At 40.4% G+C, this 26,756-nt stretch overlaps 1 protein-coding gene across 1 annotated transcript in view; it reads right to left on the reverse strand.

The window, feature by feature from the left end:
• PolQ (DNA polymerase theta) overlaps positions 1 to 26,756 on the reverse strand; it is a 277,127-nt gene that overhangs the window by 222,697 nt on the left and 27,674 nt on the right. The window contains exon 4 of the mRNA XM_090380240.1: positions 10,481 to 10,577. Within this exon, the coding sequence (XP_090236366.1) occupies positions 10,481 to 10,577 (97 nt within the window). The remainder of the gene's footprint in view (positions 1 to 10,480; positions 10,578 to 26,756) is intronic.

Genomic DNA, 26,756 nt, shown 5'->3' on the forward strand with positions numbered 1-26,756 from the left:
GCTAGGGGTTTTCTTGCTTACTTTGCTGCTCCTTTAATATAACTGGATAGATCTCATTCACCCCAGGTGTCTTTCTTATGTTTAACTTCAACAATTTCTCCTTCACTTTGCTCTCAGTTATTACAAAATCATTTAGCTCCCTGTTAGAGTTTGATAAACTTCTGGCATTCTCCTCCCTAAATAACTCCTCATGTGTGCAAGTAGATGCAAAATAGTCATTCAGTTTGTCAGCTACCTGAGCGAGATCATCAACAGTCGAACCATCGATATCAAGTGGACCAATCTGATATCCCCTTCTTTCTAGAGTTTACACAAGAAAAGTATGTGCTGTTCCTCTTTGCATCCTTTGCTTGCCTGACCTCCTTTGTGACTTGATTACAGACTAGTTTATATCTACAATAGGCTTCTGTTCCTCCTGATAATTTATATGCATCCCATGCATTTTTCTTCTCTGCCATGAGTCTCATTAGTTCATCTGACATCCATTCAGGCGTAAACCTTGAACAGTATTTCTTAGTTGGTATGAGAAGCCTAGCTTCCAAGATTAATTCCTTGAATACTTCACTTCACATAAGATTTAATTTTCACTTGCACTACATTAAATACCTAAGTAAATAATGGATGCATTTATTAGAAAAATAATGGGAATGGAACCAACAATCATTTACTGGGTAACTGAGGGGTATAATGGAATGAATGAACACTCAGCAACTGGATAAATGAATATTGAAAAAAGGCCTACGTACTCGGGATTCATGCTTGGAGAAATAATGTTGCATCACTGGGAAAAACAGAATTAAATAATAGGGTTGAGTTAAAATTTGTTCAACACTAAGAACAAAAAAAAAGTAATAAAGACAGGTAATAAACATAAAAACTTTCAGACAGAGGACATCTTTCTTCAGTTGTGACTGTGACCGTTATTGTAAAAATATAGAATATCATGCGCATGCTATGGTGGTCATGTGGGGTGAAAATCGCGGGTTACAGGTGCTTGCAACAATTAGATGGTTGAAGTAAAGGCTTGCGGTTGTAGTTGTAATACCTGGGGAATGCTCTGAATGCCGTTTGTCAGCTAGGAGGATGGTTGCCTCAGTGATGGGGTTGATATGACAACCTCTTTTCCAGTTAAAGGAACCGCTACAACATGAGATGTGGAGCGATTCCAACAAGACACGGTGACAGTAGTTGCAGGATCGGTCAATAATCTCGATGTCGTGGCATGGATCGATGTTGTGCTGGGGAGACCAGAAGTGTTCAGCAATTGCTGAGTGATCCACGTCCACCGAACCTGATTACTGAGTCTTCTGCTGGTTTCTCCAACGTAACAGCCAGTACAATCACAGCAGGAAACATGGTACACTAATCCACTCTGCAGTGTGGGGGGAACAGGCACAATCTAACGGCGGTGCAAAACGAGGGACTGCAACTTTGTCCCTGGAAGTTGTAAACACTTTATCCCATGAGCCTGTAAGACCCTAGAAATTTGTTGCGACAGGTTCGGGTAGTACAAGATAAATGTGGTCTAGGTGGGATCATCATTGCGAGGGCCCCTGCAGTTGGCAACGTGGTCACGGGCCTGTAGGTCACATCTATCCAGGGCACTGGTAGGGTATCCACACTTCACCAGATCTCCCTTAACTTTAGTAATCTCAGTGCGTCTGTCATCCTCAGAACTGGAGTGGGTCAGGCACAAGTTAGTAGAGTTCACACCGTGCTGAGAAGATGGCATGCATGTGCTGACCAGTAGTTGGTGAACTGGCCAGCACACATTGGCTTGCAGAAGACTGAAGTCTTTAAACTCAAACCCTCACGCTGGACAAGGGTATCCAAGAAAGGAAGGGCATTGCCCGGCTCCAGTTCAAAGGTGAATTGAATGAAGGGCGACAGAGAGTTGAGGTGGCGTAGGAGTCGGCCTCCTGACTCCTGGGGAATGACTACTTACACATCATCCACATAGCAACACCAAAAGGCTATGGGATCTGGCAAACCCACAACCCTCCATTGCAACGTTTGCCATGACTGAACTAACCGGTGAACCCATGGCTGTACCGTGTATTTGCCAGTAAATGGACTCACCAAACATAATGGCACCACCAGTCAGGCACAATCTAACGGCGGTGCAAAAGTCATTGGCAGTTAGAGAAGATCTGCTGCTCAGGGTCTGGTCATTGTCTAGAAGTTCCTTTGCACACGTGATGGCTAGATGGATCAGGATTGAAGTAATAAAAGACACCGCATCAAACGAGGCCATCACCTGGTCATCTGAAATGGACAGCTAACTCAGCCCAAGAATTCCCCACTGTTTGAGATGGTATGGGCAGTCTTGCCCACCAAAAATGAATATAGGACTAAGAAACACCACTGAAATGCATGATGGGCAAGTGACTCAATCACTGGATCTGACATTAGCAAACTAGATGTCATTTAGATGGTAAACATGAGCAAATTACGTATAATGTAGTTCATATAGGATGTGAACTATGCAACAGGTTTATTCAGATTCCAAATGGTATCCATGTCAGAAATTAATCTTCATAAAACTTTTCAATATGATGCCTACTAATGGCTAGAATAATAAAACCATATTGTCATAACATTTCCTCCAGAATGCTTTGACATCTGTCACCTAACAATGAAATAATCTTTCTTGGCAATTTTAAAATTTTCAACTACAGCTGGCTTAAGTTTTTTGGTTATACAGACCCAGCTTGTAAGGATGATCAAGCTTATGATTACTAATGAACTCACACAGCTTTTTACCTACCAGAATACCAGACAATCCTAATATCATGCCCACCATTTCTTCACCATCAACCTTTTGATGTATACAGTAAATGTTAGTAGTCTCTGGGTACCTCAGATCTCAACTGGGTAATGGTACTTTTTTCCAATGGATCCTCTCGTATCTATTCTTAGCATCGTCATTTGGCATTATAAGCATGAAATAGGATGATACCAGACAATCCTAATATCATGCTCATCATTTCTTCAAAAACAACCTAGGAAGGGAGGAGGGGTTATGCTATTAGTTAAAAAACATAAAATCCAAGGAAGTGAAGCCAGTCAACATCGCTGGAGAGTGCAGTGCCGAGTCAGTTTGGTGTGACATAAGCATTGGGAGATCAAAATTGAGAGTATTTGTTATTTGTTATTTGGTTTTTAGGAGCATTAGCAACTAAGGCCATATTGCTCCGGGATATGCGGTGGTCAATCCCTGACCTTTCCGCATCCTCCGTATTTGGTGGTGACGGGGTCGAACCCCGGTCTAATCAAGAAGCGTGTGCTACGCACTGCTGCTCCTTCCCACCTGGCTGCGTAGGCGCCAAAATTGAGAGTAGGAGTGTGCTATAGGCCTAATGACTGTGATGATTATAATAAGAAACTGTACAGGGAAATAGAGTGGGCCAGTAAATCAGAGAGTCTAATAATTGGGGATTTTAATTTCCCAGATATTGACTGCAATTTTTGGATTGGTCACTCACACACTAGCAAGGCTTTTGTGGATTTATTGGATGATTGTTTTCTACATCAGCATGTCCGGGAGGCAACTAGACTGAGTAATACTCTTAATCTGATTATCAGTAGTGATTCTTCATGCATTAAGAATCTGCAGATAAAGGAACCACTAGGTGGCAGTGATCACAGTATGTTGAAGTGGGATTTACTCAAAGAGGTAACTACAATCAGGGGTAAAGGGAAGGGTTTTTGCTTTCATAAAGACGACTATGGTGGTCTGAGACAGTATTTAAATTCTATACAGTGGGACCAACTGATGATGTTACCAATAGCAAATTCAAAATGTGAAGCATTCAAAGAATTTATCTTGGAAGATACTAGACTTTACATACCAACTAGGAAATATTGTTCAAGGTTTAGGTCTAAATGGATGTCAGATGAACTAATGAGACATATGGCAGAGAAGAAAAATGCTGTTGTTGTTATGTTGTTGTTATTTGGTTTTTAGGAGCATTAGCAACTAAGGCCATATTGCTCCGGGATATGCGGTGGTCATTCCCTGACCTTTCCGCATCCTCCGTATTTGGCGGTGACGGGCTCGAACCCCGGTCTAATCAAGAAGCATGTGCTACACACTGCTGCTCCTTCCCACCTGGCTACGGAGGCACCGAAGAAGAAGAAAAATGCATAGGATACGTATAAATTAATGGGTGACATTGAAGCCTATGACAGATATAAGCTGGTCTGTAACCAAGTCACAAAGGAGATTACACAGGCTGTTTGTTTGTTATTTGGTTTTCATCAGCATTAGCAACTAAGGCCATATTGCTCCGGGGATATGCGGTGAACATTCCCTGACCTTTCCGCATTCTCCGTATTTGGTAATCACGGGCTCAAATCCCGGTCTAATCAAGAAGCGTGTGCTATGCACTGCTGGATTAGGCAGGCAAAGGCAGATTAGGAGAAATCCTTGGCAAAGGATGTAAAGAAAAACAGAAAAGATTCTTTACCTATGTAAACTCTAGAAGGAAAGGGATGAATCAGATTGGTCGACTGGGTATTGATGGTTCAACTGTTGATGATCCTGCTCAGGTGGCTAACAAACTAAATGAGCATTTTGCATCTACATTCACACATGAGGAGTTATTCAGGAAGGAGAATGCCAGAGGTGAAGTAAACCCTGGCAGTGAGTTAGATGATTTTGTTATAACTGAGAGGAAAGTGGAGGAGAAATTGTTGAGGATAAACATAAAAAAGGCACCCGGGGTGGATGGGATCTATCCAGTTATATTAAAGGAGGCAGCAAAGGAAGTAAGCAAATCCTTAGCCATAATTATGAGAGCTTCTTTGGACTCAGGGGAGATACCCACAGACTGGAGATGTTCAAATGTGATCCCAATTCACAAAGGAGGATCAAAGGCTGGCACAAGTAATTATTGACCTGTGAGTTTAACTTCTGTTCCAGTAAAATTAATGGAGGCACTGGTTAAAGATGCGCTGCAGGATCATCTAGACAAGACTTCAGTTATAGCTCAGACACAGCATGGTTTTGTTAAGGGAAAGTCTTGCCTGACCAATTTGACTGGATACTATGATGCAGTCACAAAAGAACTGGATGCAGAGAATAACTTTGATATTATATATTTGGATCTTAGAAAGGCTTTTGATACTGTTGCACATGGAAGACTGCTGCACAAATTGGAGCAGTGTGGCATTGGAGGCAAATTGCTGCTATTGATAAAGGGATGGTTGAGGGGGAGAAGACAGGGAGTGGTAATCAATGGACACTGCTCATTGTGAACTAATGTTATTTGTGGAGTCTCTCAGGATTCAGTGTTGGGTCCATTGTTGTTTTTTGTATTTATAAATGATATTGATGATGGTATATCAAGCTTAATGTCCAAGTTTGCAGACGATACGAAGGTTGGCAGGGTTGTCAAGGACACTACTGACACTATGCTGCTGCAACAGGATCTGGAAAGGTTGAGCAGATGGGCTGAGAGGTGGCAAATGAACTTTAACATTGACAAATGTAAAGTACTAAATATGGGAAACAGTAACCCCAGAGTAACGTATCAACTCTGTGGTACTACACTGACAGTGGTAGAGAATGAAAAGGACCTGGGGGTAATTGTGCAGGCAGATATGAAGTTTTCTGCGCAGCGCAGATGGGCTGCAAGAGTAGCTCATGGTGTCTTGTCAATGATATACAGGAATTTTTCTAGCAGGGATAAAAAGGTGATTATTCCTTTGTATAAGACAATGGTTGAGTACTGTATACAGGTCTGGAGGCCTCATTTCAAGAAGGATGTAGAGCTGCTGGAACGAGTACAGAGAAGGGCAACAAGATTAGAGAATGGAACAAATTGTTGCTCTTACGAAGAAAGGCTTAAGTTTTGCAAATTACCGTGTCTGGAGACTAGGCACCGGCGAGGTAATCTGATAGAGGTGTATAAAGCCTTGAATGGTTTGAGTATGCTCAATGCTGATGGCATTCTTCCTCATGCTCAGAATAATCACCTGAGAGGGCATAAATTCAAAATTATGAAAGACAGATTAGGATAGATGTGCGGAAATTTGCCTTTAACCAGCGGGTAGTTGGTTGGTGGAACAGACTTCCATCCCTTGTTGTGGAAGTTGATAGCCTAAATAAATTTAAGGCTCAGCTGGACAGGTATTTCGAACGAACGGAGGGGTGAAATGGGAGTGTTTTTTTTTTTTTTTTTTTTTTTTTTGCTGATGCTGCATAAGCTTGCTTTCTTGCATCTTATGCCTCTACTAATGCTAATGCTAAAACCTTTTGATGTATACAGTAAATGTTAGTAATCTCTGGGCACCTCAGATCTCAACTGGGTGATGGTATTTTTTTCCAATGGATCCTCTTGTGTCTACTCTTAGCGTTGTCATTTGGCATTATAAGCATGATCTCTGTGATTTGTATTCTCATTTTCCTTGGTTGGAAATTACACAGATCATCCCACTTCACATTCTCATAACGTCAAATGATCTTACAATCTCTCAATCATGATGTTTGCTCAGATCATGTCAGTAAAATTATTCTTCTAGGGAAGAAATCCTTTATACTGCATTCCACCCTATAATCTCATCATTAATATAAACTTTGATTTTGCAATAAATGTGGTAAGACTATTCAAAATAAGAATGCAGCATATTGCAATTTACTTGTATTTACTTGTAAATCTGCAGCTTCCTTTTTTGCCTACACTAAAGTTTGCAACAATTGTAAACAGTAATTAACAATGAAACTCAATTTTGAATAGGTTAAGAGTAGAAACTTGGTTTGTCTAAATGGTAGTCTAGAATTGAGGTCTCTCTTGGCAAAGCTATTAGCCATAACTTCTGTTCATTTATACTCTAACCATGTTACAACCTGATGGTTCTTTGCATCCTGAGCAAAAAATTAAGCCAACTCACTAGTATCCTACTTTTCTTCTAACTCATGTATCAATGATCTTGGTAAATAACTTCCTATCGTACCAAGCACACTCTACTTGATGTCTCCTGTGGTCTTTCAACAGAAGGATATTAGAAGAATTCTGAACAGTCTGCATGCAAAGAAAGCTCCAGGTTCTAATGGTATTTCTTTATTTGTTCTCCAAACCTGTGCTCCTGAGATATTGCTTCTGTTCTGTGCCTTTTTACACTTTCTTATTCCACAGGTGCTTTTCCTTCTGCATAGAGAAATATAATGGAGTAATGGAGAACTCCATCAACTACCAACACTTAACAAATATGTCAAAACCTTCAATCTGATCAGTGATAACCAAGACAGATCCCATCAGTGTTGATCCACTAGCGATATATTGGCTTATGTTATCCATCTATGGACAAGTTTGGTGAAACTAAAGCAATTGTTCTTGACATTTCTAAGGATTTTGACCATGGCTAACACAAGTCTTCTAAACAAGTTCCCACCTTATGGATCACTGGCTGTTTTTGGCAATTAGACATCCAGTTTTTGCTCAATGCTCACTGCAGGCAATGCTAGATGGCTCCCTATCTTCTAACGTCTCCATTAATGCTAGTGTTGTCGAGGTTCAGTTCTTTCTCTCACTCTTTTCCTCTTATATATAAATGATCTTCTTCCACTGATAGGAAATCCTATCCACAGTTTTGCTGATGAGAGTACACTACATTCCACCTTTCATTTTGAGAAACCTTTCTCTACACAAACATCTTCAACTCCTTGACTACCACCACCAAATCGCTAAATGATGATCGTTGGGTAATTCACCAATAGGACAAAGAAAACATAGTTAACGTCAGTCATTCTAAAACCCAGTCCTGTGTTTTAGAATGACTCCCTATCTTCTATCATCTCCATTAATGCTAGTGTTGTCAAGGTTCAGTTCTTTCTCCCACTCTTTTCCTCAGTCATTGTAAAACCCAATCATTCTAAAACCCAGTACTTCTCACAAAAAAGAGTCTAATGCTGATTGTCAATGATACTCAGATTTCTAGACAAGATCACATATTTCTATTCAGGATTACCCAAGACTCCTATTCTCTCCTGGAATTAGCATGCCACAAATAATACTGCTTCTTCAGTATCAAAAAAATAAGTTTTCTTTTTTGCTTTCGATGTTACTTTTCATCTAAACAACAACTCATTCTGTGAAAATCTCAAATCCACCCTATCATGGAATGTTATTCCCTCAGCTGTGATGGTCCCTACAAAATCTCCCTCGAGCTTCTAGACTCTATTCAAAAGAGGGAAGTCAGGGTTATGACCTGTCTCTTACAAATATTCAGTTTCTGTTTTATGTCTTTTCTACAGATATTTTCATGGCCAACATTCTTCTGAACTGGCATCTGTAATTCCCCCACTCCCTTCCAAACCAGTCCAAACGTATGCTGCAGTCATCATTTATTCACTGCCCAACTCCAAATTCACAGAACTGACTTTTCCTCTTCCTCATTTATCTCTTCTACTTCTGCTTTACGGAACAGCCTTCCGTCACATGTATTTCACAGAAAAATTCAAGTATTTTCTTCTGTTTTCTTGGCATCTAACCAATGCATGAGACTAATAGTATAGGCTCTAATACCTTAATTTTTGGGGTTTTCAATTTAAAAAAAAAAAAAAAAGACAATTCTATTAATATTTCCTATAAATGTCAGCAATAGACCAGAGCTAGAAATTAAAAGAAACAAACCTGGGATTAGCTTCAATAGTATAATTTATGATTTCTTCAGTCTAGAAAGTGAATGTAGAAAGTTACTATAGGGAGCACTCATCAATTACATAAGAGAGTAAAGTCTAGTAATTTCTATGCAGTGCTCAACATCTGTGCAGCCTATTTGGATAAATGAATCTTCTGGACTGCATTTTTCTGATAAAATGCTGCTTTTTTTCTGTAACATGACAATTATTTTCTTATGTACTACATTTACTTATCAAACTGCAGAGCTATACGTGCCGTTTCTTCATGCATCGAAGGAAAAATGATAATTTTTGCAATGAATTTCTTTGAACTTAACACCCTCTTCTTCATTTTCATTTTCTTAATTTGGTACTTGTACTCGTGATTTCGATGTTATGCAAAACTTCAGTGTTGTTAGCCCTCAGAGGTTTCATTATTCTGCTGACTTCATTCAGACACATTCTCTATATTGTAATCTAGCAAGTGCATTACAAGAAAGCACAAAGGGTAAATGAAGAAGTAATTGTTGTTGTTATTTGGTTTTTAGGAGCATTAGCAACTAAGGCCATATTGCTCTGGGAATATGCGGTGGTCATTCCCTGACCTTTCCGCATCCTCTGTATTTGGTGGTGACAGGCTCGAACTCCGGTCTAATCAAGAAGCGTATGCTACTCCTTCCCACCTGACTACGGAGGCACCAGAAGAAGTAATTGGGAAGGCATGAAGAGTAATGATTCTGGTTGCATATGCAAACAAAATCATCATTTCTTATATTTAGAATCAGAAAAACTCTTAAGTAAAGCATTTTCAGACAGAAGAATTCTAGCATTGCTGATGTGTGTGTAGCTGAAATTATTGTCTATGCTAAAGCAATGCTGATGACTGCTCCACCGATTTTTCCATGTATGTGTAAATGCCGCTCACTAGCAAATACAGAAACAAAGGTAGCTGTTGAAGACCATTTCTCTCTGAGCAGAAGCCTTGGCCATACTTCATTAGCATTCATAGTAAAATTAGAGAAGTCCCAAAACCAGCAATGTCATGCCTTGAAAAATGCCAGTTCAATTACTCTTTGAAGTATTTTCTTTAGCTATTTCCATGGATACTAATTTTAATTCACAAATTCCAAACCAATCAAAAGACATGTGTCAACCAGCCAACATCTCATCCAATCAACTCATGGCTGAACTCCAAAGTTGCCAACGTAACTTTTATTCATTATCTTCATTTATTTCTTCTGCTTCTGTTCTCTGGAAACAGAGTTCCTCCTTATGTACAAGTGTTTTCTGAAAATTGAAACCCACAGAAATTCAAGTCTAGTATCAATAAATTTCTTGTGTACAGGTTCCACATATAGTTAGTTGGAGGGGGGATACATGTCTGATTAGCTGCTTTAGGTGCAGAAATATCCAGTCATAACATTGTAAAACATTATGGAAAAGCCCTTTCCTTCTATGAGGGAACGAAGCACTACCCTATATCCTAAGATAGAGAAACTTAACCTTGAAGTGATGGCAGGCATGCATTCACAAAAAAATAAACACAAATTCACAAAAACAAAAAAATATATATATTTTTTGTAACTGTATCCCTTATATTATTAAAATAATGAGAGGCAGCAAAGTATATCAGTTGGCGGTCCAGATAAGGTATTTCTATATACAAAAAGATTCCTTGGCAGTCATTATTGATTGAACATCCAGCAGCCATCCTCAAGGAACAACATTTAACAATATTTAGCAAGATAGCCAAAAATTATTTCATTCTCAACAATTCTGTTTAACTACAGATTTGAAAATTACAATTAAGTAGTCTGAAATCAATCTCATTCTACAGGATTTGAGAACAAAACTTACCTTTTGCTAGCATACAAAACCTTTGTTAATAATAATTCAAGTAGGTAACCTCTATGTCGGTCACTCAGCAAATGTAACTCATCAACAACAATTATTCCTAAAAGAAAACACAAGAACAATAAATTAAACAATGAATTTTTATACCAATACTCATAAACTCACACTTTCTTTCTTTCTTTTTTCTTTTATACTCTAATAAATTCGGTAAAAATTAAAGAAAACAGTTGATCTAATATTATTAGAAACTGTTATACAATACATCAATGTCATTATCAGTAGATATCTTTGCATCATAAATTTGGCTTCAAACAATTTGTAAACACAGCGACATAGGTAAAATGAAACACCCGACTAAATGTCTGCTGAAATCTACAAAATTTTGAACTTTTTAATGAGCAATATTTTTCTGATGTTTGAGTTAGCATAAGAAGATGCATATGATGCAAGAAAGCCAGCTTATATATAGCAAAATCCAAAAGAAAAAACAAAACCTTCCCATTTCACCCATCCATTCACTATAAATGTTTGTCTAGTTCTGCCTTGAATTTATTTAAGCTGCCAACTTCTACAACGACAGATGGAAGTTTGTTCCAGCAATCAACCACATGCTGGCTAAAGGCAAATTTTCACACATCTATTCTACAACTGTCTTTATGTCCCCTCAGGTGATTAATATGGGCAAGAGGAAGAATCCCATCCAGCATTGAACTTGCTCAAACCATTCAAGGCCTTATACACCTCACTCAGTTCACCTCACAGGTGCCTCAGAGAACTTCACAGGTGAAGTTCTCTGAGCACTGCAGACGGGCTGCAAGAGTAGCTCATGGTGTATTGTCAATGATATATAGGAATTTTTCTAGCAGGGATAAGGAGGTGATTATTCCCTTGTATAAGACAATGGTCAGGCCACACCTAGAGTATACAGGCCTGGAGGCCTCATTTCAAGAAGGATGTAGAGCTGCTGGAACGAGTACAGAGAAGGGCAACAAGATTAGTGAATGGAACAAAGCGGTGCTCTTACGAAGAAAGGCTTAAGTTTTGCGAATTACAGTGCCTGGAGACTAGGCACCAGCGAGGCGATCTGATAGAGGTGTACAAAGCCTTGAATGGTTTGAGCATGCTCAATGCTGATGGGATTCTTCCTCTCGCTCAGAATAATCACCTGAGAGGGCATAAATTCAAACTGAGGAAAGACAGATGTAGGATAGATGTGCGGAAATTTGCCTTTAGCCAGCGGGTGGTTGGTAGGTGGAACAGACTTCCATCCCTTGTCATGGAAGTTGATAGCCTAAATAAGTTTAAGGCTCAGCTGGACAGGTATTTAGAACGAACTATTTAGTGTCATTAACAATCCTGCTAACCTTCATATCGGCAGCAAACTTAGACTTAAGCCTGATATAGCTTCATCAATATCATTAATAAATACAGAACACAACACTGCACTAATAATATTAGTCGATGAAGAACAGAATCCATTGATTACAACATAATGTCTTCTCCCACATAACCATCCCTTTATCCATAGAAGCATTTTGCCCTTAATGCCATACTGCTCTAATTTGTGCAGTAGTCTTCCATGTGCAACAGTATCCAAAGCTTTCCTAAGATCCAAGTATATGATATCAAAATTGTTTTTTGCATCTAGTTCCTTTGTGAACACATCATAGTATCCAATCAAATTGGTCAGGCAAGACTTCCCCTTGACAAACCCATGCTGTGTCTGAATTATTACTGCTGTCTTGTCTAAATGATCCTGCAATGCTTCTTTAACCAGTGACTCCATTATTTTCCCCAGAACAGAAGTTAAACTAACAGGTCTTTAATTACTTGTGTCACCCTTTGATCCTCCTTTGTGAATTGGGGTCACATTTGCTTATCTCCAGTCCATGGGTACCTCTCCTAATTCCAAGGAAGCCCTCATACTAATGGCTAAAGGTTTGCTTACTTCCTTTGCCACCTCCTTTAATATAACTGGATAGATCCCATTCACCTCAAGTACCTTTTTTATGTTTATCTTCAACAATTTATTCTCCACTTCACTCTCAATTATTAAAAAATCATTTAACTCACTACCATAGTTTAATACAACTGTGGTATTCCCCTCCATGAATAACTCCTAAAGTGTAAATGCAGATGCAAAATGCTCATTCAGTTTGTTAGCTACCTGAGCAGGATCATCAACAGTTGAACTGTTGATTTCAAGTCTACAAATCTGATTCATCTCCTTCCTTCTACAGTAAGAACTCTTTTAAAGTAAGTAAAGAACTCTTTGCCAAAGATTTCTTGTAATTCTGCCTTTGCCTGCCTAACCTCCTTTGTGACTTGATAATAGACCAGATTATATCTTCCATAGGCTTCTGTGCCACCTGATAATTTATATGTATCCTATGCATTTTTCTTCTCTGCCACATGTCTCATTAGTTCAGCTGACATCCATTTAGGCCTAAACCTTGAATAACATTTCTTAGTTGGTATGCAAAGCCTAGTAGCTTCCAAGATTCTTTGAATGCTTCCCATTTAGCATTTGCTATTGGTAACATCATCAGTTGGTCCCACCGTACAGACTTTAAAAACTGTCTCAGACCTCCGTATTCACCATTACGAAAGCAAAAACCCTGCCCTTTCCCTGATGGTAGTTACCTCTTTGAGTAAATCCCCCTTCAGCACACTGTGATCAGTGATACCTAGTCGTTCCTTTATCTCCAGATTCTGAATACATGAAGAATCACTACTGATAATCAAATCAAGAGTATTACTCTCTCTCTCTCTCTCTCTCTGGTTGCCTCCTGAACATACTCCTGTAGAAAACAGTCATACAATAAATTCACAAAAGCTTTGCTAGTGGGCAAATGACAACCCACAAGTTCCAGTCAATATCAAGGAAATTAAAATCCCCGATTATATGACAATCTGAATTACTGGCCAACACTATTTCTCTGTACAGCTGTTCATTATACTCATCAGAGTCATTAGGCCTATAGCACACTCCAACTCTTAATTTTGCTTACGCAGTGCTTATGTCACACCAAACTGACTCAATGCTACACTGTCCACCCATGTCAACTGGATGCACTTTCTTAGATTTTATGTGTATCTTAACTGATAGCATAACCTCTCCTCTCTTCCTATCCTGTCTATCCTTCCTGTACACATTGTACTCCCAAAATTCCAATTCTGAATACCATATATCTGTGTGACACCACATTGCTGATATCCCAACAAAATCTGCCTTTGATGTTTTGATCAGCACCTCAAATTCATCAAATTTATTTACTACGCTCCTAGTATTGGTGTACATGCAAGTATACAAGCACCTGTTCTTATTTTTAGCTCCCCTAATACAGCTCATGTATTTACTTGTTCCTTGATGACTCCCAGCAGTCTCTGAAATCCCTGGTACCTTGTTTTCCAGGCTGATGCTCATTCCAATAGAAGCAATGCAAGAATCACTTTTACCTCTGCCAGTAGTTACTGTTAATCTATTAGTTCATGTATTCCACCCAAGCTACCAGTTTTCTGACCAACCTAACATTGCCACGATAGCATCAGCAAATATTCTTGCACCTTTTCAATTTAAGTGTATCTCATTCCTGTAGAAGCAGTCTCTCCTGTTAACAAGCACAGACCACACTGAGAAAAATTCTACCCCATGAACCATGCCCAACCTCTCCAGGGCCAATTTGATTGACAAGGCTCTCATCATATACTCCCTCCTATTGTGTCTGGGCAGAACTGGAGACATCTTCAAATTTAACCCTAACTTGCAGCTTTTTTTTTTTTTTTTTTCAAAATTGACCTGTACTTGTTAAGTAATTCCGCCGTTCTCGTACTCTTAATAACATTGGTGCCAACATGTACAACAATATTACCTTTTGTGCCTTTAAAAGATGATATCTGCTTTGTGTCATAAACTTTTGCCCCTGGCAGACATACCCTGGTCCTGTTCCACCTATCCTTTTTGCACAATATATTCCCCAGAGTTTGCGAGATACTGGCATTTTATTTTATTTTATTCAAGGTTCTGAATTTCTGGTAGCAGGATTTTTAAAATCATCATCATTCATGGGAACACGGGGGGGAATTTTTTACGGCTCTAGCTAATAGAGAAGTTTTTCTTAAATTTTTACCATTTTATTGACTAAATTGGAATATTATTTTATTTTATAGAAGTAGCTTTATATTCCTAGTTACGATACTTAGTTTATTTTAAACTTAGATAGAAATTTTGTGGGTTATTACTTAGTATCGATTTGGAATAATATTATGTTTATCATGAACTTGATAGTGTAAGGCATAACATAAAACTAGATAGAGTAATATGTAGCACTGTTAGCATAGTATAGTACTGGCAATTAATCAATTAAATTTATAAATCCTTTAAATTTTTATTGTTAATTAAAAGGTATTTAAATGGAAATCATTTCCCAGAATAGAGCAGCAAAGCAACTTCCACACTGTAGCGAATGGGCTGTGATTCACGGGAGAACCAAAGGGGACGATTCTCCAACGCATCACAGTCTAAAAAAATGTGCAAAATGCAACATGCCTGCACAGGACATAATTTAGCCATGGACAATGTCTTTGTCTGTGCAAGGTGCAGAGAATGTAAAGAAAGTAAGTGCCAACTTAGCGTTCTGACGGATGTCTATGAGAGCTTGAAGAGTCAGGTGGATGACCTCGAGAGAATTAAAATGGGGGCCCATCAAGTTCTCAACTGCCCAACTCAACACCAGAGCAGACTTATGCAACAGGCTACACAGCGGCAACCTTCAGGGCAAATGTGCTGGTACCACAGGAGCTAGTTATTGTTGTTGACTCAATTGTCAAGGAAACAGGAAATATATTGTGCAAAAACAATAGGTGGAATAGGACAAGGGTATGTCTGCCAGGGGCATATGTTGATGACATTGTGGAGCAGTTATCTTTTAAGGGCACAAAAGGTGATATCACTCTACACGTTGGCAATAATAACATTAGTATTAGCAGAGGCATACGATGCAAGAAAGCAAGCTTATGCAGCATCAGCATTAAAAAAAAAAACACTCCCATTTCACCTTTCCATTCGTTCCAAATGCCTGTCCAGCTCAGCCTTAAATTTATTTAGGCTATCAATTTCAACAAAAAAAGATGGAAGTCAGTTCCACCAATCAACCATCCGCTGGCTAAAGGCAAACTTCTGCACATCTATCCTACAACTGCCTTTCCTCAATTTGAATTCGTGCCCTCTCAGGTGATTATTCTGAGCAAGAGGAAGAATCCCATCAGCATTAAGCATGCTCAAACCATTCAAGGCTTTATACACCTCAATCAGATCACCTGGCAGGTGCCTAGTCTCCAGACACTGTAATTTGCAAAACTTAAGCCTTTCTTCGTAAGAGCAACCCTTTGTTCCATTCACTAATCTTGTTGCCCTTCTCTATACTTGTTCCAACAGTTCCACATCCTTCTTAAAATGAGGCCTCAAGACCTGTATCTAGGTGTGATCTGACCATTGCCTTGTACAACGGGATAATCACCTCCCTGTCCCTGCAACCAAAATTCCTATATATCATTGACAAAACTCCATGACCCTTAGCAGCCTGTCTGCACTGCTCAACGAAGTTCAAATTGGACTGCACAATTATCCCCCCAGGTCTTTTACACTTTCCACTTCCCTGAGTGTAGCATAACACAGCTGGTACGTTTCTCTTCGTTTATTGCTACCCATATGAAGTACTTTACATTTGTCAATGTTAAACTTCAGTTGCCATTTCTCAGCCGATTTGCCCAACTTATCTAGATTCAGTTGGAGTAGCATACTGTTTTTATTCTCATTAACAACCCTGCCAACCTTTGTATCATCTGCAAACTTGAACATTAATCCTGATATACCTTCATCAATATCATTGATGAATATGCAAAACAACAATGGGCCCAACACCAAACCCTGGGGAACTCCACTAATAACATTTGTCCATGAAGAGCGGTGTCCACTGATTACCACTCTCTGTTGTCTCCCACTCAACCATCCCTTTATCCATTGTAGCAACTTACCCTTATTGCCATACCTCTCCAATTTGTACAGCAATCTTCCATGTGCAACAGTATCAAAAGCTTTCCTGAAATCTAAGTTTATGACACCAAAATTATTTTTGACATTCAGTTCCTTTGTGACCACATCATAGTATCCAATCAAATTGGTCAGACAAGACCTCCCTTTCACAAACCCATGCTGTGTCTTAACTATTACTGAAGTCTTGCCTAGATGATCCTGCAATGCTTCTTTAACCAGTGACTCCATCATTTTCACCGGAACACAATCAAACTAACGGGTCTATAGTTACTTGTGTCACCTTTTGAACCCCCCCCCTTGTAAATTGGTGATAACATTTGCACACCTCCAGTCCATGGGGACCTCCCCTGAGTCCAAGGAAGCTCTCATAATTATGGCTAAGGGTTTTCTTACTTCCTTTGCTGCCTCTAATATAACTGGATAGATCTCGTTCACCCCAGGTGCCTTCCTTATGTTTAACTTCAACAATTTCTTCTCCACTTTGCTCTCAGTTATTACAAAATCACTTAGCTCTCTGTTAGAGTTTGACAAATGATAAACTTCTGGCATTCCCCTCATTGAATAACTCCTCGTATGTGAATGTAGATGTAAATACTCATCAGTTTATCAGCTACCTGAGAATGATAATCAATAGTCACCCCATCTATGTTAAGTGGTCCAGTCTGATTCATCCCTTTTCTTCTAGAGTTTACATAAGTAAAGAACTCTTTGCTGTTTTTCTTTGCATCATTTGCCAAAGATTTCTCTTAATCTGCCGTCGGCTGCTTAACCTCCTTTGTGACTTGACTACAGACAAGCTTATATCTACCATAGGCTTCTGTGTCACCTGATAATTTATATGCATCCCATGCATTTTCCTTCTCTGCCACGAGTCTCATTAGTTCATCTGACATTAATTTAGGTTGAACCTTGAACAGTATTTCTTAGTTGGAATAAAAAGCCTAGTAGCCTCCAAGATTAAGTCCCTGAAGGCTTCCCATTTAGAATTCAGCATTGGTAACATCATCAGTTGATCCCACTGTACAAAATTTAAAAACTGTCTGAGACCCCTGTAGTCAAAAGCAAAAGCCCTTCCCTTTAGCCATCAAGGCTAAAGGGAAGGGATTTGAATTACTTACATTAGCATTAGTAGAGGCAGATGATGCAAGAGAGCAAGCTTATGCAGCATCAGCAAAAAAAAAAAAAAAAACTTCCACTTCACCTCTCCATTCGTTCGAAATACCTGTCCAGCTGAGCCTTAACCTTATTTAGGCTATCAACTTCCACGACAAGGGATGGAAGTCTTCCACCAACCAACCACCCACCCGCTGGCTAAAGGCAAATTTCCGTACATCTATCCTACATCTGTCTTTCCTCAATTTGAATTTATGCCCTCTCAGGTGATTATTCTAAGCAAGAGGAAGAATCCCATTTGAGCATTGAGCATGCTCAAACCATTCAAGGCTTTATACACCTCTATCAGATCACCTCACCGGTGCCTAGTCTCCAGACACTGTAATTTGCAAAACTTAAGCCTTTCTTCGTATGAGCAACCCTTTGTTCCATTCACTAATCTTGTTGCCCTTCTCTGTAATCGTTCCAGCAGCTCTACATCCTTCTTGAAATGAGGCCTCCAGATCTGTATACAGTACTCAAGGTGTGGCCTGACCATTGCCTTATACAAGGGATTGCCGTAATTGCCTTATACAACTTTAAGTAATTTGAATATCAGTACACTCGAATATCTGCACAATTGCTCATTATACTCATCAGATTCATTAGGCCTACAACACACACCTACTCCCGTTTTTCCTTTCCCAGTGCTTATGTCACACCAAACAGACTCAACACTGCATTGTCATAACATCAATTGGATGCACTTCCTTAGATTTTATGTGTTTCTTAACTAACAGCATAACCCCTCCTCCCTTCCCGTCCTGTCTATCCTTTCTGTACACATTGTACTCCCCAAATTCCAATTCTGCACTTCTTATATCTGTGTGACACCACGCTCACCAAATTCCAATTCTGCACTTCTTATATCTGTGTGACACCACGCTCACCAAATTCCAATTCTGCACTTCTTATATCTGTGTGACACCACGTCTCTGATATCCGACAATATCTGCCTTTGATGTCTTCAAGCACTTCAAGCTCATAAAATTTATTATCTATACTCCCAGAATTGGTGTACATGCAAGTATACATGCAACTGTTTCTACTCTTAGTTACCCCAACGCAGCCCATGTATTTATTTGTTCCACTATGACTCCTGGAAATCTCCATTGCCTTGCTTTCCATGCTGCTGCTCATTCCAATAGAAGCAGTGCAATTGCAAAAATATATCGTCAACATAATGACACCAGAGAGTGATAGGAATAGGTAAGTTCAAGAAAATCTAACTCTCAAGTTCCTCCATGGCGATATTGGCCACGATAGTCTTCAAGCCATGAGCACTCGCGGTAATCACGCGAACAGTTGACAATTTCAATATCCCATTGGGATCAGGATTGTGCTGTTCAACCCAATAATGTTCGGCGACTGTCGGGGCCAATATCACCATGATATCGACTTGATATCACCATATCAACTTGAGAGTCAGATTTTCTTGAACTTACCTATCACTCTCTGGTGTCGTTATGTTGACAATATTTTTGCAATTGTACCCTGGGGATCAGAATCTGGGCTACTGCAATATCTCAATTCCCTGTCACCCGTCATTCAGTTTACGATTGAACTAGAGGTTGATAATACCCTTCCTTTTTTGGATGTGTTAGTCCAGCGCGTGGATTCACGTTTAGTTACTTCCGTTTTTAGGAAGCCAATGTGCGCAGGCCAATTTACCAATTATGGCTCTGCGCACGCCCCTGGTCATTTACGTAACACTGCTCGCACCTTATTCTCCTGCACTTGGACGCACTCTAGTTCGAATGGTGACAGGTAGTTGGAGATTTCTAAATTAGGGCAGAGCTTTCAAATTGCGGCTATCCACCTCATGTTCTAGATAGATGTGAGCTTCAGGCTCACGAATTTGTTACGAAATCTAACCCGCCACGCATCAATCAATTTATCTCTACCGCCTACATCCTCTATTATCCAGGCGTATTGGAACGTCTTGTTAGGATTTTGGCGTCACCATCATACATGATGTGTGCAATTTCCAGGGAGGAAATTACAATCTATTATTTCTAAGGTGAAAACACCAGTTCCTCCTTTCCTACGGAATGGTTCCGTATACCGTATTACGGTCCAGATTGTGGGGGGTGTTATATAGAGTGTAGAGTGTATTTAGTGTCAAGCGGCACCAGGGATTTCCCCCATCTCCGCGTTGCTTTCATTGTAGGTGTGCCAGTTCACTGGAAAGGCCAGAGATTTAAAAGTGTGTGGATATTGTATACGTATAGTGTTATGTACCGTTGTTCTTCTGGCCATTTAGCTGCTGGATCCATGCTAAGGCCCAACGTTGTCCACACTCAGCCCCATGGAGGCAGGCCAGGTATACCAGCATTATAATTATTTACTCTGGCAGGTCCTGCCACCTAATTTCCTGAGATTTCAGTGACTAGGACCTTAAAAAAAAAAAAAAAAAAAAAAAAAAAAATTTTTTTTTGATATTTTGCGTGGGGGGGTAAGGGCGCTAGGATTTGAAAGGCCGAAACTATTGGCAAACAGTAATTTGGACGTGTAGGGCAATCGCTTGTGTACAGATATAGTAGGGGAGGGAGACTAAAGACTGGGGAGGAGAGACAGAAATATGGGGTCAATAGGGAAGGCGACCCCAATAGGTGTCAGTGGGGCATGCCCCACCAGAAGGAAAAATGGGGGTGGTGAGAAAGGGAGGAGACAAGAGGACAGGCACCTCCTCCTCCTCCTGCCAGAGAAGTGGAGTGGAAAGAAAGCCAGGAAAGAGTGCCCAGCTCAGTCGCCAATTGGCACACTGGCAGCAAATCTGCTGTTCAAGGTGGGGAAACAGATATGGGTCCAACGAAGCAGTCGGAACCAGTGCCCCGATGTCATTCATGGGCTATGTGTCCATCCAGGTAGGTTGAGGTCAGTCCCGTTTATGGGTTATATACCCGACCAGGGTAGTGTTTCGTGGAGTGTCTCTTTTGCATCCCAGATGGGTCTGGTCCGTTGATCGTGTTTCCATCATCAGGGAGGGCGGTCCAGTGCATTTTCCATCCAGTGAGCCCATCGTTTCTGTGGTGTGCGTCCTATTCAAGTAGGTTGGTTGGGTCAGACAATTTGGGTTTCAGTGCTGGTGTATTTGCTCATAGTCCGGTGTTGTCTAAGTTTAATGTCTGCTACAAGACACACTGTGCCCTTAGTTCCTGATTGCAGAACAGGTTCTTCTTCTGGCAAAGAGTTCCTGTGCAAATCTGGTGAGGTTCTTATATTCTTCGCTTGTGTCCAAGAGATGATGCTCCTGGCCTCGCGGCACGTAGGTCAATCTTGTTATTAGATTTCCACGTAGGTCCTCGTAGTTTGTACATTCGTGAATGAGGTGGGGCCAGCTTTCCGGTTCGCCACATGAACAGTTGGGGTCTTGGAGGAGGCCCAGAGATGTTAGTTTCTCGTTGAAGGGGCCGTGACCCGTCAATAAGTAGGTAGCATACAGGCCTGGGTGGAACCATACAGGTAGTTTCGGGAAAACCCTGTCTACATCAGGTATGAAGCGTTGTGTCACCTCCCCTTTGGTTGAGTCTGTCCACCTGTTTTAAGTGTGCCAAGAGCTGAGCTTTTTCCATTTTTATATTGTTTGTGGGTTCAATCGTAAAGCCCGAGTAGGTCACAGAGATTCCTTTTAATACGTAGTATGCTAGTTCGCATCTGACCACTTCCGAGATCCAGTGGTAAGGATCCAGTAAGAACCTGGAGCGTCTCCATGCTCAAAGTATTGCAGGCTCGGGTGGTTTTGAGCAATATTGTTCGTTGTGTCGAGTCCAGTATTCTTTTGTTGGTGGTCAGTCTGATTCTATGGTACCATACTGGTGCACCACATGTGATCACCGGGGTAAAAGTAGTCTTGTAGTACAGCAACATGGTTTGTTTACTCGGCCCCCAGTCCCTGCGTGAGACTCATGCAATCAGGCCTGAGTAGTTCCTAATCTTGGTCCTGATTTGCATGAGATGCAGTTGGAATTTGAGGTTGCTGTCAAAAATGATCCCGAGGTATTTCATTTGTTGGGCGAATTTGATTGTAGCGCGATTTATTTTAATTTGTGGTGGCCTCCTTATGTCCAATGTTCCCTTAAGCAAGATGGAAGTCGTTTTGGCAGGCGAGATCTGTAGAAAGTTCTCCGTAGCCCACCGCTGTAGAGTATACAGAGTTTGATTTGTTCTAGTCTCAAGTTGTGCCCTATTATCTGCCGTCACAGTGAGAATTAAATCATCCAAATGCTTGGGTTACCACCTCCCCAAGGCCGGTGTTCAGAAAATCATTAAATACTATATTCCACAGCAGTGGTCTGAGCACGGAACCCTGGGGGCATCCCCTGTGGATGTTCCTGCTGATCTGTTGGTATAGTACTTTCACTTCTATTTTTTGGTGTGAGAGGTAGTTTTTAATATTATTATAAAGGTTGCTTGGGACCTGTGCCTGCCCAGGATGCTCGGCCACCAAAGTGAATCAAACGCCCGGCAAAATCCACTGCAATAGCGAGAAAGCACTTCTGTTGGCAATCATTCACTGATATCAGTAGGTTTCTCATCGCATTGACAGTCGAATGACCTGGCTTGAATCTGAATTGGTTTTTTGCCTCAAGGTTGGCAGTGGAGTAATAGTGTTGTATCCGTCTATGAAGGAGCTGTTCATATAGCTGACTTAAAACTGTTAGGAGCGCTATGGGTCAATAGGATTCCGGGAGTGCCGGATTTTTGCTTGGGACTTTGAGAATTAATTTGACACTTGCTGTTCTCCATTCCATAGGGAAGTAGCCAGCCTCCAGGCAGCAACTGTACAACCTTAAGAGATGTTTGTTTATTATTTGGTTTTTAGGAGCATTAGCAACTAAGGTCCCTTGGACACTAGGTCCCTTTCTTTTCGGTGGTAGGGCCTCTAATCCAAGTGTGTGGATTCTTTGATTGTTTAGTATCAGGTTTGCATCCGCCTTTGTCTGGGTTTCAATGATAACACCCACATTTTGGGTTTTGCAAACCGATTTGATTTTTGCCGCTCTTAAGTCTTTGGTAAGGTTGTTTACTACTATGCTCTTTACCTCTTCGCTGGTGTGGGTTTCATCTTTGGAGGTCGGTCTTACGATGACTAGGTGTGGGTTGGCAAGAGGGTCTTGCATTCAGTGGTAGGTTCCTTAGTTGCTGTTTGGTTGGTGGGTTGCTGTGTCCTCAGCGCTTCAGCAAAAGTGGGGGCACGCTGTTGCACTTTGTTTTCCCCACTTTCAAGATAGGCATCAAGCCTGGCAGTTATTTTTTCATTTTCCAGGTGCGTTTGGTCCAAAATTGTTTCTAGTTTGGTCCACAGGGAAACTATTTCAGCTCTTAGTCCTGTAGTCACTCTGCTGCTCTGCTTCTTGAATAAGTTTTCAAGGGCAGTTCGCAGGATCAGTTTCTGTTCAGGGACGGTGCCCTTGGGCAAGGTTGGATCCAGTGGTGGTTCCTCTTGTTTCTGTTCGGTAGAATCCCGTTGGGAGGCACGAATCTCTTGTGATTCTCTCGTGTCCGTTTGGGAGCAGGTTTTCCTTTTAGTGGAGGGGGCTCCGGCACGGGGATCCACCAGCTCTTCTTCATGCTCGATGACTGTAATGTCATCCTCTTGTTGGTATGCTGCAATGAGGTTTGGGTTTTATTGGATTTTCCCTCCGTGTTGGGATAATTTCGAATAATCGAAGTAGGTCCGGATTTCCGAGTCGGTAGGATGTTGCTTCAGTAGGACTTGATTTTTGGTGCAGGAAGACACCCGCTACAAGTTCGTAGTCCAAATTGGTGAATTTCTGTGCACTAAAGATTTTGTCTGTCCCTCACAAGCAGGTGGGGGGAACAGTTATTTGCAAAAACACCGCTAGAAGACCAGAACAACTTTCTCCTGGGGGTTTTCAGGGGCAGTGAGCACGAAGATATTTGTTTTTCCGTAAGAGCAGTATTTGTGGAGTTCGTCTTCCATCACAGAATGTTTATGGAAAAGGGGGGGACACAAAAGTCTTGTTCTCTTCGTTATATCGACACGGAATCTTTGGAAATTGTTGGAGCACAGTCTATGCCCAAAATTACGCTGTTTTGGATCACCTCCCCAGTCAAGAGCTGGATCCAAGCGCAGCAGCCAGAAATAACTGGACGCACTCTCTATTTCTCTGTTGTCAGCAGCATGGTGACCAGTACCGTCTGGCAAACAAAGGAAACAGATAAAAACGCTTGTATTCAACTAATAAGCCCAAACAAACACAAAAGTTTCTCACCTGGAGAATCCACTGAAGTTTAAAAATTCATCGATGTATACATAATGTGTCCAACACGGCTGGCAGCCATATTGGCGATCGTGAAGGCAGCCACATTGGCTCTAAGCATAGGCACTACATACAAGAACAACGCAATCATATATAAGAATTAAAAACTCCCATAAATTCATTAAATTCGCGCATAATTTCACATAAAATCACCTGGTGATCCAATATCTTTAGTTCTTCAAGTCCAAATCTTTGGCGAATGGTAAATCCATGTTTAATTGGCACTATATCATCATCAGCCATTTTCAATCCACTGCAGGATGAAGGCCTCTCCAGCAACTTTCCAGTTCCTTTTGTTTTGAGCACTGGCCATCCATTTACTACCCAAAAACTCATTAATTTCATCTATCCATCTCCGCCTTTGTCTTCCAGGTTTTCTTCTAGCTCCTCTTGGGTACCATTCTGTTATTTTCTTAGTCCATCTGTCATCATGTCTTCGAGCTATGTGTCCTGCCCAAGACCATTTTAGTTCTTTAGTTTTGATAAGAATGTCCTTTACTTGAGTTTGCTGCCTAATCCATGTGTTTCTCTTCTTATCTAACAGTCTGATTCCCAATATAATTCGTTCCATTCTTCGCTGTGTAGTTCTCAGCTTCTCTTCCATTCTTTTGGTGAGTGCCCAAGTTTCACTTCCATAAGTCGTGGTGGGGAGTATACATTGGTTCATTATTTTATGTTTCAGACAAACTGGGATATTGCTCTTCAGTATATGACAATATTTCCTAAATGCTATCCATCCAAAATTTATTCTTCTCTTGACTTCCAGCCATTTATCATTATTACAGCTAATAACTTGTCCAGGATAAGTATATGACTCCACCTTTTCAAATACTGCTCCTTCAATCATTATTTCCCTTTCCGTGGCATACTTGTTCATCATTACTTTTGTTTTAGCCATATTCATCTTTAGTCCAAAATCCTTACTAACTGTGCATAACTGATTAAGATTTTCCTCTAATTCTTTGGGATCATGGCTTATGACAACAATGTCACCTGCAATTCGTAAATGGTTTAGGTCCTCTCCGTTCACATTGACTCCTTTCTGCGACCAGTCTAATCTTCTGAAAGCTTCCTCAAGGGCTGCAGTAAACAGCTTCGGAGATATTGTGTCTCCTTGTCGAACTCCTTTCTCGATTTTAAATTTGCTACTGTCTTTGTCTAGTCTAATAAAGGAGGTAGCACTCTCATATATATTTTCTTCAAAATCATAATATATGGGGTACCTATGCCTTGTCTTTCTAGTGCCCGAAACATTGCCTTATGCTGTATGGAGTCATATGCCTTTTCATAATCCACAAATGCCAGGCATAATGGTGTTTTATATTCATTGGCTTTCTCCATTAGCTGTAATATTATGTGAAGGTGATCCATAGTTGAAAATCCTGTCCTAAAGCCAGCTTGCTCTTTTGGTTGATTCTCATCAAGTATTCTTTCTAATCTGTTAGTAATGACCCTTGTGACCAACTTGTAAATGTGGGATAACAAGCTAATTGGTCTATAATTTCCAATTTCTGATTTATCTCCTTTCTTATGCAGCAAAACTATGATTGCATTATTCCACTGCTTAGGCGTCACACCTTTTCTAATGCATTTTGTGAAGAGCCTTGTCAGTTTTTGTGTTATGTCTCTTCCTCCCAATTTTAACAACTCTACAGTAACTTCATCTTCCCCCGGGGCTTTCCGATTCTTCATTTTCTTCAATGCATGTTCTACCTCATTAGGAAGAATATCGGGTATGGTGTATGTGTTGCTACTTTGCAATCCATCTTCCCCACTGCTGGTATCATTCCTTCGCTCCTTGTATAATTCTCTATAGTAGTCTTCTGCTATTTGAATTATGCCTTCTCTGCTGTTTATAAGTACACCATCGCTATTCTTCAGTTTCAGTATCATTTGTCTTTCTGTATTACTGCTCATGGCTGCTGATTTGAATCCTTTGTTTTCCCTTAATGCTTGTTCTACTTTTCTTGTGTTAAATCTTATGTCCTCTCTGAGTCTCTTTCTAATGGCTTTGCATAACTCAGTATATTCAATTTTCTCCCTGTCAGTGTTTTTCTTGCTCTTCATTTGTCGTCTTCGGTTCATCATGACAAGTGTTTCTTGACTAATTTTTTCTTCTTTGGATTTCTGTTTCCCTATAGGTTTCTTGGGCTTTATCACTTTCAGAAAGTTGTAATATTCCTCATCGATATCTTGGTCCTGAGCAGTCTGCAGAAGCTCAAACTTGTTTTTAAGTTCCAGTACATACTGCTTTTTCTCCTCCTCTGTTATCTCAAAGACCTTTGTATTATTTACTCGAGTCAGTTTTTTTCTTTCCTTTCCTACATCTATATCAAGTGTACATCTTACCATTCTGTGATCACTTCCAACATTTACCTTATTCAGGACAGTAACATCATTCACAATATATCTTCTGTTAGTGAGGATGAAGTCGATTTCATTAGTTGTTAATCCATTTGGACTCTTCCATGTCCACTTTCTGTTCACCCTTTTCTTGAAAAAAGTGTTCATTACTGACAGTCCTTGAGATTCTGCAAATTCCACAAGTCTTTCACCTCTTTTATTTCTTTCACCAATTCCAAAATTTCCTATAGTTCCTCTTTCTGCGCTGTTTTGCCTTTTTCCAACCTTAGCATTGAAGTCCCCCATAATAATAGTGTAGTGGGTTTTCTGCTCATCTAGAAGACTCTCAATTTCGGTGTACATTTCTTCAACCTCTTCATCATCATGGCTCGATGTTGGTGCATAAATCATTATAATCTTTAGCTTGTACCGCTTAGAAATC

Source organism: Mastigoproctus giganteus, chromosome 8, assembly GCF_048544385.1.
Source record: "Mastigoproctus giganteus isolate SK-2022 chromosome 8, ASM4854438v1, whole genome shotgun sequence".
NCBI lineage: Eukaryota > Metazoa > Arthropoda > Arachnida > Uropygi > Thelyphonidae > Mastigoproctus > Mastigoproctus giganteus.